Raw genomic sequence first — 20,178 nt, 5'->3', positions numbered from 1 at the left:
TTTTAAGCCGTGGGGCTTCCTGGTCTAACCATTTTAAGCCGTGTAGCTTCAGCTTCACGCTTCCTGGTCTGGTAGAAATTCAACCATTTGCAACATCCGGTTTATACCGTAATCTGCTTGGTCTGAGATGACTTTCGTCAGGAGGGGTTTTATACCTGAGTAGAAAAGGGGGAGTTTCATCATGTTTGTGCTCATCTGGGCGTGGCCACTGACTGAGAACAAGTCAAAATGAAAAACAATCATCTCATCTAGAATGCTAAAATCACATTGTTATCTTCACAAAAGTATTATTATACTTAATCATTCGTTTTATACAACAATTAGATGCAAACCTCATAACTGGGAAGTGTACACCCCCAGAGATACAGTTATGTTGTTCCACCGTCTTTAATGACATCACAACATAGTAACAAATTCGACATGATTGTTCTTTAAGTCCCCACCGACCATTTCCCACATTCTTTGTGGTAGAAATATTGTTCAATTATCCACTTTTGGATGTTGGAGTTTTGGCGGGAAGAATCTCTGTGTTAACAAAGGGGTCCTTTCTCCCAATACTTAATGGCAAGGAAGAGAAAGTCTGCACAGTATTTACGACCAGTCATAAAACTGGCCCCCAGGAGAGGGGTTGTTCAAACCTTTGCCTAGCCGGCATCTTTGATCCTCAGCCCATGAGGGCAAGTCATGACACCATTGAGCAAGTTGAGAATCAACTGTACTAGTTGTTCAGGCTCTGGTCTTGTCCCATCTGGATTACTATCCAGTAATATGGTCAAGTGCAGCAAAGAAAGACCTAGCAAAGCTGCAGCTGACTCAAAACAGACCAGGACACCTTGCCCTTAACTGCACATACAGAACTAACATCAACAACATGCATGCCAGTCTTTCCTCGTTGAAGGTTGATGAGAGATGAATTCCAGATTGTCTGCATAAACAAATAACATTCAGCTCAGACACTCATACATACCCCACAAGTCCAAAACGAATTCACGGCAATGCACAGTATTATACAGAGCCATGATCACATGGAACTCCCTTCCATCTCCAATTACTCAAGCAAACAGAAAAATGACCTTAAAAAAATACATCTTATGGAACAGCGGGGACTGTGAGGGGACTCTCACACAAACAAACACGCACACACAGACACACATTCTTTTTTAGTTGTATTGTTAGTATTCTTTTTTAGTTGTACTGTTTGTATATCGTTGTATTTTAAATGTGTGTGACTCTCCTGGTCTATCAGTGTATCAGTGTTTTGTTACTTGTCATGTTTTGTGTTTTTTGTGGACACCAGGAAGAAAAGCTGCTGCCTCTGCAAAAGCTAATGGGGATCCAAATAAACAAATAAATGTCCATCCGGAAGATCGATAGGAGCAGAGCTTTTTATCATGTCGTAAATCTGTGGACCCAATCAGCATGTTGCTCTGTCAAGCCCAAAAAAACGATCATAGGCCTTACCTATACATCAATCATTGTGGATATACTTTATGTGAACTGTTATGTATTGAGTTACATGCCCGGCTAGAAGGGGTTAATGGGGATGTGGTTTCGGGGTTACAGTTGACACTGTTGTGAAGTGATCTTACCCGACATGTGAATGTTATGTTGATCCAAAGTTCTTAGGAAAAATGTATAAAAGTTCATCATCTTCAGCTGTCTACTAATTGAGAGATGTTACTGCTCCAGCAGTTGGTGAGTCTGGAGAGGCAGAAGCAGGAGTCATTTCAGTGGAGCTTCCGAGGGGAAGCTGTGAGTTAGCTGGGATGGCTTTATCTGGTTATAACAGAGACCAGCTGGTTGTAATCAGGTTACATGACGTCTTCGCAGCCAGAAAACCAGTTCACAACCAGAAATTGACATCAATAAGACATGATGTGCCATATTTTGCTCGCTGGGTTACTTGTGCAGGTTATAAAAGACCGACATCTTAGTTCATATTACAAGAATCAGACTGTAATTCAATCGTTGCATATAACGGTATTTCTGCACTGGGCTTTCAGAAGTGAGTTTTTCAAAGGCTTTAAAAAGAAGGTTCAAAAGCTCTACAAAAGGACTCATGAGGCAAATGCATGTAAAACACAAACTGAAAACAATCTGAAACTGCCACTACGGATGTAGGAATTACATTTGTATCTGAATTTCCCCCTCAGTCCAGATGTTCTTGAGATCAGAGTTGACAGCCAACCATAACTGCCCTGCGGGGCCGGCGCCATAACGAATCAGTTGGACGGGCATTTGATTTCTATAGGCGGGCCCGTTTTTTTCACTGGACCTCCTGTGTGCCTGCGCTTGCGTTAATGGGTGTTAGAATAAAAAGCATAGGCGAGGGTACCCCAACTGGTGTTTTTATTTGGCCCCCCCAGTTTTATTTGCCCCCCCCTCACCCGAAAACAAATAACAACACTTTTTTGTTTGTTTTTTCATGGTTGGACAGAAAATACATGTGATCGTATACAAAGCAAAGTTTGAAATGATTATATTTTACTCAAACATATCTGTTTGGGCTTCTTGCGGTCAATTTGCAGTCTACAAATTATTTGTAATTATGTTCCGGCCACCCGACCATCCGCTCAAGAAAAAAATGTCTGTGACTGAATCTAGTTGATGGTCCCTGCTATAGGCAGCTCATGAGTTTCACATTTAGGGAAGTTTACAATTTATCCTACCATTTCTATATGCATGCCAGTTATGATTACACTACATGACCAAAAGTATGTGGACACCTGCTCGTCGAACATCTCATTTCAAAATCATGGGCATTAATATGGAGTTGGTCCCCCCTTTGCTGCTAAAACAGCCTCCACTCTTCTGGGAAGGCTTCACACTAAATGTTGGAACATTGCTGCCGGGATTTGCTTCCAATCAGCACAAGAGCATTAGTGAGGTCGGGCACTGATGTTGGGTGATTAGGCCTGTCTCGCAGTTGGCGTTCCAATTCATCCCAAAGGTGTTCGATGGGGTTGAGGTCAGGGCTCTGTGCAGACCAGTCAAGTTTTTCCACACCGATCTCGACAAATCATTTCTGTATGGACCTCGCTTTGTGCACGAGGGCATTGTCATGCTGAAACAGGAAAGGGCCTTGCTTCCAGAGGCAGTTTGGAACTCGGTAGTGAGTGTTGCAACTGAGGAAATACTATTTTACGCACCACGCTCTTCAGCACTCGGTGATCCTGTTCTATGAACTTGTGTGGCCTACCACTTCGCGGCTGAGCCGTTGTTGCTCCTAGACATTTCCACTTCACAATAACAGCACTTACAGTTGACCGGGGCAGCGCTAGCAGGGCAGAAATTTGACGAACTGACTTGTTGAAAAGGTGGCATCCTATGACGGTGCCACGTTGAAAGTCACTGAGCTCTTCAGTAAGGCCATTCTACTGCCAATGTTTGTCTATGGAGATTGCATAGCTATGTGCTCGATTTTATACACCTGTCAGCAACGGGTGTGGCTGAAATAGCTGAATCCACTAGAGGGCTCTAGCCAGAACCCTTCATAGAGGGTTCTAGGTATAACCATATACAGGGGGTTCTTTGAAGAACCCTACATAAAGGGTTATAGATAGAACCCTCTGCAAAGGGTTTTACCCAGCACCAAAAAGGGTTCCCTTATGGGGACAAATCTGAAGAACCCTGTATGGTTCTACTTAGCACCTTTTTTTCTAAGAGTGTAGGATCTTAATTTGAGACAGTTTGCTATAACAGGAAAATAATCCTGCAGCTACAGGAAATGTTAATTATTATGTGGATTATAATTCATGGACATTTTTGTAGGGGATACTACTTTTTTCACAAGGGAAAATCAAGTCTGAAATTTCAAAGTGGAAATTACACATTTCAGAAGATTTTTTAAATCTCAAATACACTACACGTTTAAAATGTCCTGCATTGCAGGAAAGTTCTCCTGCAACAGGGTGATCAAATTAAGATCCTACATCTGTACAGTATATTGATTTTGCCCAACATGGGACCTTGAACATGTGAAGGGAGGAATGTTTTATATACAGTGCCTTCAGAAAGTATTCACACCCCTTGACTTTTTCCACATTTTGTTGTGTTACAGCCTGAATTTGAAATGGATTCAATTTAGATTGTTTTGTCACTGGCCTACACACAGTACCCCATAATGTCAAAGTTGAATTATGTTGTTCGAAATTTCTACAAATTAATTAAAAATGAAAAGCTGAAATGTCTTGAGTCAATAGGTATTTAACCCCTTTGTTATGGCAAGCCAAAATAAGTTCAGGAGTAACAAGTCACATTATAAGTTGCATGGACTCACTCGGTGTGCAAAATTTGTGTTTAACATGATTTTTGAATGACTACCTCTTTTCTGTACCCCACACATACAATTATCTGTAAGGTCCCGCAGTCGAGCAGTGAACTTCAAACACAGATTCAACCACAAAGACCAGGGAGGTTTTCCAATGCCTCGCAAAGAAGGTCACCTATCGGTAGGGAAAAAAAGAAAAAAAAGAAGACATTATCCCTTTGAGCATGGTGAAGTTATTAATTACACTTTTGATGGTGTATCAATACACCCAGTCACTACAAAGATACAGGTGTCCTTCCTAACTCAGTTTACAGAGAAGAAGGAAACAGTTCAGGGATTTCACCATGAGGCCACTTTAAAATAGTTACAGAGTTTAATGGCTGTGATAGGAGAAAACCGAGGATGGATCAACAACATTGTAGTTACTCCACAATACTAACCTAATTGACAGAGTGAAAAGAAGGAAGTCTGTACAGAATACAAATATTCCAAAACATGCATCCTGTTTGCAACAAGACACTAAAGTAATACTGCAAAAAAATGTGGCAAAGCAAGTAACATTTTGTCCTGAATACAAAGTGTTATGTTTAGGGCAAATCCAATACAACACATTACTGAGTAACACTCTCCATATTTTCAAGCATAGTGGTGGCTGCATCATGATATGGGTATGCTTGTAATCGTTAAGGGCTGGGGAGTGTTGCAGTATAAAAAATAAACGGAATGGAGCTAAGCACAGGCAAAATCCTAGAGGAAAACCTGGTTCGGTCTGCTTTCCACCAGACACTGGGAGATTAATTCACCTATCAGCAGGACAATAACCTAAAACACAAGGCCAAATCTACACTGGAGTTGCTTACCAAAGACTGTGAATGTTCCTAAGTAGCCGAGTGACCGTTTTGACTTAAATCTTTTTGAAAATCAATGGCAAGAGTGGAAAATGGTTGTCTAGCAATGATCAACAACCAATTTGACAGAGCTTGAAGAATTTAAAAATGAATAATGGGCAAATATTGTACAATCCAAGTGTGCAAAGCTCTTAGAGACTTAACCAGAAAGACTCACAGCTGTAATCGCTGCCAAAGTCAATTCTAACATGTATTGACTAAGGGGTGTGAATACTTATGTAAATTAGATATTTCTGTATTTCATTTTCAATCAATTTGCAAAAATGTCTAAAAACATTTTGCATCTTTGTCATTATGGGGTATTGTGTGTAGGTGGGTGAGAGAAAAAATAAATAATTTAATCCATTTTTAAATCAGGCTGTAACACAACAAAATGTGGAAGAAGTCATGGGGTATGAATGCTTTCTGAAGGCACTCATATAGCCACGTTAGCCTCACCCTCATGTGGGTGCTAACAAGCTAGCTAGCAGGCATGCTAGGTATTGCTACGTATCAACAGCCATTGTCAGCCAATCCAGTAGGGGTTGGATGCTATGGTGAGCTCGATTGGTCACTCGCATTGCGATATTGCAGAGGTTTTAAAGTTCAGCTTTCCCCAATATTAGTCAGACCGTTTTCAACTCCCTCGCCCATGCTTACATCGCTCAACGGTCCCCTGCCCACTACGCTTTTCTCGCTTTTGTTAAGTTGCGTCAATTCAAATCTGGTATAGGAACAAAAAGAGGTGAACACACGTCTTCTAAGATTTACTAGTATTTTAATTAATGCAAAACACTTCAATGGTAAATATGATGTTCGTATTTACGGGTCCACTGAAAAACCACGCAGGGCAGACAGGGAACTGAGCCATTGTTATAAGTTCTTCTTTAAATACTCTGACAGAGGTAGTTCCTGCTCCAGGCAGGCCTATCAGAGTAGAGGCTGGGCGTGGTTTAAACTTACCCAACCTATCGTTGGCGCTCAGGCTGGTCCCAGCCCCTTGGCGCTTCACTGTTGCCAGGTGTTAGTTGTTTTGCAACTTGTCTCGAGTCAGCAACCTCAGACATCTTTGTAGCAGAACACATGTCCTTGAGCGGTTTAACAAAGAGGCAGTGTGTGTGCGTGTGAGTCACAAGTCTTATCTTAGCCTACCCCCTAACGGTTCCCCACATTAATCACAGCTTGTTATATTAAACAATCTATATCAGTACAGTACAAACCTATTATGTTTAATCATGAATGCTTTCTTATTAAGCTAACAGCACATCTAAAATATAAGAGAATAATTTCCCACACTTTCCTTCGTTGATAGCGAATGGCTTCCGATGTTTCACCGCACGATGCCGCTTCCTAGTGTAAAGGGACCGTAAGCACTCATCGGATTCCTCTCGGCCACACAGATCTAAATACTGTACTGTATATAACTTTCATTGCTCTATGATAAAGAAAGCGACCTACACACTTCCTTAAACCTAAAATGAGTAGGCCAAAATATTGCCTTCTTGCTAGATTGATGAATGCAGCAATAGCTCCACAATACTAACCTAATTGACAGTGTCATGCGTCAGTGTGTAGCAGTAGGACGGAGTCAGGTGCAGGACACAGAACTTAGTCAACGACGTACTTTACTTGTCACAAGTAAATAAACATACAGTGGGGAGAACAAGTATTTGATACACTGCCGATTTTGCAGGTTTTCCTACTTACAAAGCATGTAGAGGTCTGTCATTTTTATCATAGGTACACTTCAACTGTGAGAGACGGAATCTAAAACAAAAATCCAGAAAATCACATTGTATTATTTTTGAGTAATGAATATGCATTTTATTGCATGACATAAGTATTTGATACATCAGAAAAGCAGAACTTAATATTTGGTACAGAAACCTTTGTTTGCAATTACAGAGATCATACGTTTCCTGTAGGTCTTGACCAGGTTTGCACACACTGCAGCAGGGATTTTGGCCCACTCCTCCATACAGACCTTCTCCAGATCCTTCAGGTTTCGGGGCTGTCGCTGGGAAATACGGACTTTCAGCTCCCTCCAAAGATTTTCTATTGGGTTCAGGTCTGGAGACTGGCTAGGCCACTCCAGGACCTTGAGATGCTTCTTACGGAGCCACTCCTTAGTTGCCCTGGCTGTGTGTTTCGGGTCGTTGTCATGCTGGAAAACCCAGCCACGACCCATCTTCAATGCTCTTACCATTCCTCCTCTGGATCATCCAGATGGTCATTGGCAAACTTCAGACGGGCCTGGACATGCGCTGGCTTGAGCAGGGGGACCTTGCGTGCGCTGCAGGATTTTAATCCATGACGGCGTAGTGTGTTACTAATGGTTTTCTTTGAGACTGTGGTCCCAGCTCTCTTCAGGTCATTGACCAGGTCCTGCCGTGTAGTTCTGGGATGATCCCTCACCTTCCTCATGATCATTGATGCCCCACGAGGTGAGATCTTGCATGGAGCCCCAGACCAAGGGTGATTGACCATCATCTTGAACTTCTTCCATTTTCTAATAATTGCGCCAACAGTTGTTGCCTTCTCACCAAGCTGCTTGCCTATTGTCCTGTAGCCCATCCTAGCCTTGTGCAGGTCTACAATTGTATCCCTGATGCCTTACACAGCTCTCTGGTCTTGGCCATTGTGGAGAGGTTGGAGTCTGTTTGATTGAGTGTGTGGACAGGTGTCTTTTATACAGGTAACGAGTTCAAACAGGTGCAGTTAATATAGGTAATGAGTGGAGAACAGGAGGGCTTCTTAAAGAAAAACTAACAGGTCTGTGAGAGACGGAATTCTTACTGGTTGGTAGGTGATCAAATACTAATGTCATGCAATAAAATGCAAATTAATTACTTAAAAATCATACAATGTCATTCCGTCTGTAGTGTACCTATGATAAAAATTACAGACCTTTACATGCTTTGTAAGTAGGAAAACGTGCAAAATCGGCAGTGTATCAAATACTTGTTCTCCCCACTGTATCTTCTACGCAGGGAAGAAAATACCGACTCACATGTCAATGACAACAAAACAACGAACAATCACGCACAACACCATGAGGGAACCAGAGGATAAAATAGGGTGTGTGCAATATAGACAAAACAAGTAGAACACAGAAACATAGATCGGTGGCAGCTAGTACTCCGGTGACGACGAACGCCGAAGCAAGGAGGAGGAGCAGCCTCGGCTGAATTCGTGACAGTACCCCCCCTTGACGCCCAGCTCCAGCCATGCGCCGACACCGGCCTCGGGGACGGCCAGGAGGACGCGGAGCAGGGCGAGTTGGATGACGACGGTGGAAATCCCTCAACAGGGAGAGATCGAGGATGTCCCGCCTAGGAACCCAGCACCGTTCCTCCTGACCGTACCCCTACCACTCCACGAGATACTGCAGGCCCCCCACCCGATGCCTCGAATCCAGGATGGAACAGACCGAGTACACCGGTGCCCCCTCGATGTCCAGTGGGGGCGGAGGGACCTCCCGCTCCTCAGACTCCTGGAGCGGACCAGCTATCACCGGCCTGAGGAGAGACACATGGAACGAGGGGTTAATACGGTAATCAGGAGGGAGCTGTAACCTATAACAAATCTTGTTCAATCTCCTCAGGACTTTAAATGGCCCCACAAACCGCCGACCCAGCTTCCGGCAGGGCAGGCAAAGGGGCAGGTTTCGGGTCGAGAGCCAGACCCGGTCCCCCGGTGCATACACCGGGGCCTCACTGCGGTGGCGGTCGGCGCTCGCCTTCTGTCGCCTGATAGCCCGTTGCAGGCGTACATGGGCAGCGTTCCAGGTCTCCTCCGAGCGCCGAAACCATTCATCCACCGCAGGTGCCTCGATCTGGTTCTGATGCCATGGAGCCAGGACCGGCTGATAACCTAGTACACACTGAAATGGAGACAGGTTAGTGGAGGAGTGGCAGAGGGAGTTTTGGGCCATCTCTGCCCAGGGGATGTAAACCGACCAATCCCCCGGCCCGTCCTGGCAATAGGACCTCAGAAACCTACCCACATCCTGGTTTACTCTCTCCACCTGCCCATTACTCTTGGGGTGAAACCCCGAGGTCAGGCTGATCGAGACCCCCAGATGGTCCATGAACACCCTCCAGACCCTTGATGTGAACTGGGGACCCCGATCAGACACTATATCCTCAGGTACCCCGTAGTGCCGGAAGACGTGAGTGAACAGGGCCTCCGCAGTCTGTAGGGCCGTAGGGAGACCGGGCAAAGGAATGAGATGGCAGGACTTAGAAAACCGATCCACAACGACTAAGATCGTGGTATTCCCTTGTGACGGGGGGAGGTCCGTAACGAAATCCACCGATAGGTGTGACCACGGCCATTGTGGAACGGGTAGGGGTTGTAATTTCCCTCTGGGCAGGTGTCTAGGTGCCTTGCACTGGGCGCACACCGAGCAGGAGGAAACATAAACCCTCACGTCCTTAGCTAAAGTAGGCCACCAGTACTTCCCACTAAGACAGCGCACTGTCCGACCGATGCCAGGATGACCAGAAGAGGGTGATGTATGAGTCCAATAGATCAATCGATCGCGAACATCAGATGGAACGTACACACGACCCTCTGGACACTGGGGGGGGAGTGGGCTCCGTGCGTAACGCCACCGGTGCCACCAGACAAGAAGCCGGAAGTATGGGAGTGGGCTCCCTGGACCGCTCCTCTGTGTCATACAGCCTGGACAGAGCGTCTGCCTTAGCATTCTGGGAACCTGGTCTGTACGAGAGGGTGAAAACAAAACGTGTGAAAAACATGGCCCACCTTGCCTGGCGAGGGTTCAGTCTCCTCGCCGCCCGGATGTACTCCAGATTGCGGTGGTCAGTCCAAATGAGGAAAGGGTGTTTTGCCCCCTCAAGCCAATGTCTCCACGCCTTCAGAGCCTTAACAACAGCTAACAGCTCCCCCACATCATAGTTACGCTCCGCCGGACTGAGCTTCTTCGAAAAGAAAGCACAGGGGCGGAGCTTTGGTGGCGTACCCGAGCACTGAGACAGCACAGCTCCTATCCCAGCCTCGGACTATGAATGCCAAGGAGGGATCCGGATGAGCCAGCACGGGAGCCGAGGTGAACAGAGCCTTCAGGTGACCAAAAGCCCTGTCCGCCTCAGCTGACCACTGCAGGCGCACCGGTCCCCCCTTCAGCAAGGAGGTAATGGGAGCCACTACCTGACCAAAGCCCCGGATAAACCTCCAGTAGTAGTTGGCAAACCCTAAGAATCGCTGCACTTCCTTAACCGTGGTTGGAGTCGGCCAATTACGCATGGCTGAAATGAGGTCATTTTCCATCTCCACCCCTGACGCGGTCAGGTGGTAGCTTAAGAAGGAGACGGACTGTTGAAAGAACAGACATTTCTCAGCCTTGACGTACAGGTCATGTTCCAACAGTCGACCAAGCACCTTGCGCACCAGGGACACATGCTCGGCTCGTGTAGCGGAGTATATGAGAATATCATCTATATACACCACTACACCGTGCAGGTCCCTGAAAATCTCATCGACAAAGGATTGGAAGACTGAGGGAGCTTTCATCAACCCGTGCGGCATGACGAGGTACTCATAGTGCCCAGAGGTGGTACTAAATGCCGTCTTCCACTCATCCCCTTCCCGGATACGCACCAGGTTGTACGCGCTCCTGAGATCCAATTTGGTGATGAGTGGGCCCCGTGCAATGACTCCGTCATACTAGCAATGAGAGGTAGTGGATAACTGTACTTCACATTTATCTGATTGAGACCTCGATAGTCAATGCACAGGCATAAACTTCCATCCTTCTTCTTCACAAAAAATTAACTTGAGGAGGCAGGGGAAGTGGAAGGCCGAATGTATCACTGTCCCAGAGATTTGGAGACATATGTTTCCATAGCCACCGTCTCTTCCTGTGACAGAGGATACACGTGACTCCGAGGAAGTGCAGCGCCCTCCCAGAGATTTATCGCACAATTCCCCTGTCGATGGGGTGGTAATTGAGTCGCATTCCTTTTACAGAAGGCGAGAGCCAAATCGGCATATTCGGGAGGAATGTGCATAGTGGAGACCTGGTTTGGACTCTCCACCGTAGTTGCACCTATGGAAACACCTACACACCTCCCCGAGCACTGACGGGACCATCCCTTGAGAGCCCTCTGTTGCCACGAAATATTGGGGTCATGAGAGGCAAACCAGGGAAGCCCCAACACCACTGGAAACGCAGGAGAATCGATCAGGAAGAGACTAATTCTCTCCTCATGACCCTCCTGCGTTTTCATCCAGAGTGGAGCTGTGACCTCCCTAATCAGGCCTGACCCTAAAGGATGACTATCTAAGGCATGTACAGGGAAGGGCACATCAACAGGCACAATAGGGATCCCTAATCTATGTGCAAATAGACGGTCCATAAAATTCCCAGCTGCACCTGAATCTACGAGCGCTTTATGCTGGGAATGCGGGGAAAACTCAGGAAATTCTACGTGAACACACATGTGCGCAACAGGGAGCTCTGGGTGAGTCGGGTGCCTATTCACCTGGGATGGTCCACCAGTGCCCTGCCTGCTGCCTCGACTCCCTGAGGACCCTTTCCAGCACCGACCAGCAGTGTGTCCTCTGCGGCCACAAATGGTGCAGGAAACAGCCCCCCTTCCGGTCACTCTTAGATCAGCACCTCCGAGCTCCATCAGTGTAGGGTCGGAACTGCTGGGGAATGGACTGGACGGACCCTGATCCGGACGTCCGCGGGTGGCCAACAGGTTATCCAGTCGTATCGATAAATCCAACAGCTGGTCCAGGTTAAGGGTGGTGTCCCTGCAGGCCAGCTCCCGACGAACGTCCTCCCGTAGGCTGCATCGGTAAGGGTCGATCAGGGCCCTCTCATTCCATCCCGCGCTGGCTGCCAAGGTCCTGAAGTCCAGTGCGAAGTCCTGTGTGCTCCTCTTCCCCTGTCTGAGGTGGAACAACCGTTCCCCCGCCACTCTCCCCTCCAGTGGATGATCAAATACCGCCTGGAAACTGCGGGTGAAATCTTCATAGCGCACAGATGTCATGTCTATTCCTCCCCACTCAGCGTTGGCCCACTCTAGCGCTTTCCCCGACAGACAGGAGATGAGGGCGGACACACTCTCGTATCCCGAGGGAGCCGGGTGGATGGTTGCCAGGTAGAGCTCCACCTGGAGCAGAAACCCCTGGCACCCGGCAGCTGTTCCATCATATGCCCTCGGGAGCGAGAGCCGAATCCCACTGGATCCAGGTGGTGAAGGGGTGGACAGCGGTGTGGGGTGAATAGTAGTGGAAGGAGGTGTAGAAACCCCCCCCTCTCCCATCGCTCCATAGTCTGTACCACTCGATCCATGGCTGTGCCAAGACTCTGTAGCATGGTCGAGTGCTGCTGGATGCGTTCCTCCACTGATCCTGGAGGAATGGATGTACCTGCTGACTCCATAATGGTGCGTGATTCTGTCATGCGTCAGTGTGTAGCGGTAGGACGGAGTCAGGAGCAGGACACAGAACTTAGTCAACGACGTACTTTACTTGTCACAAGTAAATAAACATATCTTCCACGCAGGGAAGAAAATACCGACTCACATGTCAATGACAACAAAACAACGAACAATCACGCACAACACCATGAGGGAACCAGAGGGTAAAATAGGGAAACAAATTATTGTAATTGGAACCAGGTGTGTGTAATATAGACAAAACAAGTAGAACACAGAAACATAGATCAGTGGCAGCTAGTACTCCGGTGACGACGAACGCTGAAGCCTGCCCGAGCAAGGAGGAGGAGCAGCCTTGGCTGAATTCGTGACAGACAGAGGGAAAAGAAGGAAGCCTGTACAGAATAAAAATATTCTAAAACATGCATCCTGTTTGCAACAAGACACTAAAGTAATGCTGCAAAAAATGTGGCAAAGCAAGTAACTTTTTGTCCTGAATACAAAGTGTTATGTTTAGGGAAAATACAATACAACACATTACTGAGTACCACTCTCCATATTTTCAAGCATAGTGGTGGCTGCATCATGTTATGGGGATGCTTGTAATCGTTAAGGACTGGAGAGTGTTTCAGGATAAAAAATAAACGGAATGGAGCTAAGCACAGGCAATATCCTAGAGGAAAACCTGGCTCAGTCTGCTTTCAACCAGACACTGGGAGATGAATTCACCTTTCAGCAGGACAATAACATAAAACACAAGGCCAAATCTACACTGGAGTTGCTTACCAAAGACTGTGAATGTTCCTGAGTGACAGTTTTGACTGAAATCTTTCTGAAAATCAATGGCAAGAGCGGAAAATGGTTGTCTAGCAATGATAAACAACCAATTTGACAGAGCTTGAAGAATTTTGAAAAGAATAATGGGCCACTGTTGCACAATCCAGGTGTGGAAAACTCTTATTAGAGACTTACCCATAAAGACTCACAGCTGTAATCGCTGCCAAAGGTGCTTCTACAAAGTATTGACTCAGGGGTGTGCATACTTATGGAAATTAGATATTTCTGTATTTCATTTTCAATAAATGTGCAAACATTTCTAAAAACATGTTTTCACTTTGTCATTATGGGGTATAGTGTGTAGTTCGGTGAGAGATTTCTTTTCGATTTAATCAGTTTTGAATTCAGGCTGTAACACAACAAAATGTGGAATAAGTCTAGGGGTATGAATGCTTTCTGAAGGCACTGTAGCTATTGCCCAACATCTATACTCCCTGGCCTCCTCTCACTCCTCACATGCAAAACCGAACACAAATCTGAAAACCAGCAATCTGATCTCCAGCAATGTGTAGTGTAAAGTATAGATCTGATCTAGGGCAATGTGTAGTGTAAAGTATAGATCTGATCTAGGGCAATGTGTGGGGTGTAGAGTATAGATCTGATCTAGGGCCGGAAAGCATGGAGAAGGGGAAGAACATAATTTACAGATGTAGGATCTTAATTTAATCACCCTGTTATGGGAGAATTTTCCTGCAATGCAGAAAATGTAAAATGTGTAATGTATTTGAAGTTTAAAAAAGCTTCTGAAATTTGTAATTTCCACTTTAAAATTTCAGATTGCCCTAATGACAAATATAGCAACCAGTACAAAAAAGTCAATTAATTACAATCCACATAATAATTCACACTTCCTGTTGCTGCAGGATAATTTTCCTGCTGTAGGAAACTGGCTCAAATTAAGATCCTACATCTGTATGTCCAGGACATTGTGTATATTTTTTTGTGAAAACAGCAGGAAAGGAGGTCAACTGCATTCCGGTGAAAAACGTCTAACCATGTCAAATCTTTGTACTTTTTATCGCGAACGCACATCTTGGGAGTGATTCCTCTTGGCACTCGGTGGTGAAATATATATATCCCCATTGCATTTGTACTCTCGAAGTAGTGTTTCCTGTTCTTGAGCCCATGCTGAGACTGTATGGGAAGCACATGGGAGCTAGGAGCTTCAGGTATCTGTAAGATGGAACGATATTTGTTAAAGAATAATAGTCTTTCTCCATTATAATGTACTTTACCTCATTTATGTGAGTGAATTAAATGTACCCTTTTTATTACCTAAAAATAAACCCTGTGGATTTGGCCGTAAATATGTTCTTCATTTTGTTTGTGTATAAATGGGGAGTCCGATGTTCCCGAGGGCTATTATGTCGGTATCTGCTATTAGGGAAAGGGTGGCAGGTAGCCCAACGGTTAGTGTTTGGCCAGTAACCAAAGGGTCACTGGTTTGAATACCCGGGCCACAAGGTGAAAAATCTGTGTATGTGCCCTTGAACAAGGCACTTAACCCAAATCTGCTCCAGGGGTGCCGTAGTACTATGGCTGACCCTGTAAAACAACACATTTCACTGCACCTATCTGTATGTGACAATAAAACATCTATTAGCGTTTGTGACAGAGCGGTTTGTTTTCTTCAAATTTCCTACATCTAAGCTCAAAACTCTGTTTTTCCTGTGTTAGATCTTTCTGTGTTAAAATGTTCCTGTCCTCTTCAAAGATATTTACTCAAAGCTCGAATGATTCCACTTATGGGTGGTGGGAACTGAATGTCAAGTTCCAGACAGTTCAGCCAAGGGTTAACTGGACGTGTTTACAGCACCACCTTGTGTACAAACAGGGGAAGTTACGTTATTTCGACTTTCCTACCAGTACCTTCTCAAAATCAAATCTAAATCTTACATAGAAGGGCATGATCCTTTGGCTGGTGAAGTCAGGAGAAAAAAAGTGTAGAACTACATTTGTTACTTGATTTTCCGGTTAATGTCTCTTGAAGTAAAGGGTTTGTGTTGTGTGTGTGTGACTCGATGACATTAGAACATAAAGCACTTTAAGATAAATCAAGTTTATTAGCATTGCTTTTTACATGGAGGAGGTAGGAACCTGAGGACAGTACTAGAGTACTTGGCTTTGTAGAAAATAGATTGATGTAAGGCAGTTAGACACATATTGCAGCATATATTCACTTGATTATTATACAACCAAGGCATTAGATGAGAGCAGAAGTGTTAAAAATCAGTACCCATAAACAATATGCTTCTGGAATCCTTACACAAACCCCCCCCCCTCCCCTCACACACACACACCTTATATGATAACTTCAATCACCCATTAATGCAGTCACTACAAGCAAGAATCTGTGCATGAAAAGTCTATACACTTGTAGCTCATCATCAGTCCATCTTGGAATCATCTACTCTTCCAGGTCCCAGGTCAGAATCAAATTCAGAATTCCACGTCAATTCTATGGAGTTGTTGAATTTATAAAAGCTTCTGGTGAACTATCAATGGCCGCAGATGACCAGTACGCCATGTGACCCTTGAGTGGCCGTTGGACTTCTGAGCTGGATTGACAGAGTGGAGGGAAAGGTCAGAGGTCAAATTAAACATCAGTTACCTCATAAAGCACAGAGGCATAGATTAAGTATCCTATTATGTCTCCATGAGAGGAGGTAAACAGTGATCTGTACATCATATGGATCTGTTAATAGCCAGTTGTTTGGAGTTTAAGATTATTTACAGATCAGATAACCTGTACAACATCTAGCTCAGGTTGGCACAAGTAGGTTAACTACCTGGACAACCAGATGGGTTTGTACTTCTGGAATTATTCCATTGGTTCCCTTGTGCCAGCCAAGCTCAATCAAGCATAGCTAAAGTATTTGATAGAAAACTAATACTAAAAGCCCAGCTCTGTGGACAGGAGAGATGGATGTGTGTTTAAAGACACATGAGACATCAATCAGGTAGATACCTTGTTTTTTCAGGACATGTCTCCTGGTCAGCCTCCACTGCAGTGGATGATCCCCTGTCTGTGTCTACGTCCGCCTCTCTGTCTGTGTCTCTGTGTCTGTCTGCGGCAGTGTCTGTGTCAGAGCTGTTCTCACTGCCTAGGGCTGATAGCCTGCTGCTCTCCGGAGTCAGGCCCTCTGGGCTGGGGAACTCGCCACTGAGACAGAGGGACACCATGTTAACACACATACTGTACACACACAAACACATACATACAATACATACATCTTAAAGCACACAGACAGGAGATACACACACACACACACACACGACTGGATCGTGTGGTCAGATCATGTGGGAGATGGGGAGTACATCTTGCTACTTCCACGAGAACTCAGGACCCTTAACAGACACACAAACACACAATTGCCTGATTTCTCGGTCTTCAGACACTGAGAAAGAACAGATCCTCACTTCACTCTCTTCTCCAGGACTCCAATGTGGGTCTGTCTCTCGTCCAGGGCTGTTTTCAAAGAGTCAATCTCTCGCTGTTTATCCGACAGGTCCCTCTGGAGACGGTGGTTGGTCTCCTCCAGCGTCTCACAGAAAGCCTGTCAGCAAGATTACCACAATAACAGAACCTGGATCGTGTTCATGAGGCACCAAACGGAAGAAAGCGGAATAAAACACGGAGGAGCTACCTAGACTTGTCCAATAAGAAAAGCTCATTTTTGTTTAACGTTAATAACATTTCCCGTCATATGCCCTGATGACCACGACTCTAGTTCTGATGGCTCAGTTGGTTGAAGTATGCTGCTTGCCACACAATTGTTCAATTATTCACAATTGTTCAATTCAATTCAATAACTCCCACAATGGTTGTGCAAGACTAGTGGGTTTGATTCCCACTTGGGCCACATACATTCTGAATATTATTTGTGTTAACTTTATTGCATTGATACAGTGAACATACTACTTGTGTTATTTTCATGGCTTTACATGGCTGGGTAGCCTCGTGGTCTTGAGGTTCTGAGACCATAGCATGGAGCCAGCTAAGTATTTGGTAGGTCTGCTATCTTGATCAGTTCTCTCTAGCAAAATACATTTGTTCTCAATGAGACTAACCTGGATTATTAAAAGGTTAATATTTTAAAAAGTACTGTAGAGACAGCTTACCCTGCTCTCCTCCAGACTGTCAAAGGGGCCTGGCGGGTCATCCAAACAAAGGAACTGTCTGACCGCTTCACTGTGGGGGAAAGGTCAAAGGTCAGAAAGATGACATGGACATCCTCCAAAATAATTAGGATATGTGCACTCACTGCAGATACACTCAAGAGTAGTACCAAACACAAACACACATGCACACACAAACGACACACTTGATTTATCTTGAAAACGACATGTTGTGAGACAACCCTGGATAAAATAAAAGGTCAAGAGGAAATGCTGTAGTCCACCTGTTGGTGATGTCCCGGTGTGCTATGAGGTTCTGTAGGAAGGCTTGTAGGCCTAACTGTCTCTCCTCCAGAAACTCCATGTCGTAGTTATCTTTGAACCAGCGCTTGGGTGGCAGGGCTAGTCTGAACCTGGGAAAGAACTCATTTAGCTGAGAGAGAGATGGAGGGGGAGAGAGAGAGAGAGAAAGAGAGCAGTTAAATATTTTATTCACATAAATTGCTCCCTCAAATTAGAGGGTGTCAAGTTGATGTCATTGATCTCCTCGTTTGATCTCACCGTTGCCCTCAATTTGGCCCTTGATTTGGCATAATTAAATGAGTCACAGAGAGTCACGCTCATAGAAATAGAATGGCCAGTCCATCCAGTGGAGAAGGTGCAGTGGGAAGGGAATATTCCGAATTGAGCCATGGTGTCTGCTGCAAGGAGCTCACCTTATCATTGAGTCTGGAGAAGTCTGTGTACCTTCTGAAGATCACCCAGTTCTCTTCCTGATTCCTTCTCACCAATATTTTATACACCTGCAATAAAAAATAGGCCATGTTATTTTTCTATCATATACTGTATGCCAGGGGTCATCAACAGCCGCGGGACAATTTATTCTTGAGCAGATGGCCACTAGACTGCAAATTGAGCGCAAGAAGCCCAAACAGATATAATGTTTGACTAAAACATAACTTCAAACCTTGTTTACATTTGTATACGATCACGTGTCTCTCTATTATGCGTGGGAATACTTGGGAACAGATGTCTTAAATTAAAATCACTTAGAGATGATTTCCTGGTGTTTTTACAGTATTTTATGTCCAACAATAAAAGAAAGACAAAGAAAGAAAGACACTTGGGGGGCCAAATAAAAATAAATAAAGCCCCACGGGCTGCCAGTTGGGGAACTCTGCTGTATACACACAAAGACATGGATGTAACTAACCACAGCCATAACCCAATGTTTGTTCAGTTGTGTTAATGGTATACTCTTATCAGACACTTAGTGTATCTCTGTACTCAACTTATCTTTAGATAGTACTTTAGTGAGTGTGTTTTAAAACCAAGCCAACTACACATAAAAACACAGTTTCTGATGCCATTTTTTTTTTTATATACAGTACCAGTCAAAAGTTAGAAAATCATTCCAGGTGAAGCTGGTTGAGAGAATGCCAAGAGTGTGCAAAGCTGTCATCAAGGCAAAGGGTGGCTACTTTGAAGAATCTCAAATATAAAATATATTTTGATTTGTTTAACACTTTTTTGGTTACTACATGATTCCATATGTGTTATTCCATAGTTTTGATGTCTTCACTATTATTCTACAATGTAGAGAAAACCCCTGGAATGAGTAGGTGTGTCCAAACCTTTGACTGGTAGTGTATATCTAAAAAGGAAGATAGAAATTACAAAGCTGCATCAATATTTCTAAAAAGGAGATTGTGGTTGTTATAATAAAATACAGCTACCATCCCTAACTGAATCACACTCCACAGAGTCACTTCCTTGTGACTGGTTGTCTATCTCTGTCCATTTAACAACAGATGCTCATCACACACACACACACACACACACACACACACACACACACATTATTTGCTCAGCCTTTTCCACCAATGAGAGCACACATGATAGAGGCATTCAAACAGTCACAAAATCGTATGGAATTCAACCAGATGGGATGAAACATTTGCCTCCAACTGTGACAAAGCTATAACTCTTTCAAACAAAATGCTGCATACTACAGTAACTACCATTTAATAACTGATGGAAACTTGAAACTTGGATGGAATTTTTAAACCAAGTTCCCTGACATCATGTGTGCAGGCTTTTTAGTTCCAGCTAAGTACCACCTGCTTCAACCAATCAAGGGCTTGATGGCTAGTTTAATCAAATAAGGTGTGTTCATAGAATTATAATTAATCAATCCTATGGGTGACTCCTTACCGTGAACTTTGCCCTCTCCTCCATGACCTCATAGCCCAGCAGGGTCGGGGTGAGGGGCCTCTCCCAACTGTCCCCTGGAGTCCCATCCTCCTGGACCGACCCCTGCTCCCCTCCTCTGGATGTCCTGTACCCCTCGGGGCTGGAACACGCCTGGGGGAGGATCGGACAGGCTACTGTGGCCCCCCAGGACCCAGTGGCCTTCACCCAAGGGGTCTTTCCAGGAGAGGAAAAGCCAGCACTAGAGAGAATTCCCAGGGGGGAGGTCCTCTTGGGCCAGGACGGGGTCCGTTCCATGGGGACAGGCACGGGGACAAAGGGGGTGGCCATCTTATCTCTCTACCCTCTTGAATAATGAAGTGGGAAAAACTGTAGTTTGAGTTGTTATATTGTCATCCATTATCTGTTAAGGAGAGAGAGAGAGAGAGAGAGAGAGAGA

At 44.9% G+C, this 20,178-nt stretch overlaps 1 protein-coding gene across 3 annotated transcripts in view; it reads right to left on the bottom strand.

Moving 5' to 3' along the window:
- Positions 1 to 15,686: 15,686 nt before the first annotated feature.
- The window catches only part of LOC121580703 (sorting nexin-16), a 23,580-nt gene continuing 19,088 nt past the window's right edge, over positions 15,687 to 20,178 (bottom strand). The window contains exons 2-8 of one of the 3 annotated variants that reach the window (XM_041895696.2): positions 19,743 to 20,142; positions 18,245 to 18,331; positions 17,813 to 17,961; positions 17,532 to 17,601; positions 16,830 to 16,966; positions 16,378 to 16,572; positions 15,687 to 15,967 (exon numbers count right to left, since the gene is read on the bottom strand). In XM_041895696.2, coding sequence (XP_041751630.1) covers positions 15,868 to 15,967; positions 16,378 to 16,572; positions 16,830 to 16,966; positions 17,532 to 17,601; positions 17,813 to 17,961; positions 18,245 to 18,331; positions 19,743 to 20,069 — 1,065 coding nt within the window. In that variant the 5' untranslated portion in view covers positions 20,070 to 20,142 and the 3' untranslated portion in view covers positions 15,687 to 15,867. The remainder of the gene's footprint in view (positions 15,968 to 16,377; positions 16,573 to 16,829; positions 16,967 to 17,531; positions 17,602 to 17,812; positions 17,962 to 18,244; positions 18,332 to 19,742; positions 20,143 to 20,178) is intronic. The other 2 variants (XM_041895697.2, XM_041895695.2) reach the window with 2 other exon arrangements.

Source organism: Coregonus clupeaformis, chromosome 14 (assembly GCF_020615455.1).
Source record: "Coregonus clupeaformis isolate EN_2021a chromosome 14, ASM2061545v1, whole genome shotgun sequence".
NCBI classification, from domain to species: Eukaryota; Metazoa; Chordata; class Actinopteri; order Salmoniformes; family Salmonidae; genus Coregonus; species Coregonus clupeaformis.
The sequence above is the reverse complement of the archived record's forward strand: the minus strand, read 5'-3'. Positions and strand labels throughout refer to the sequence as shown.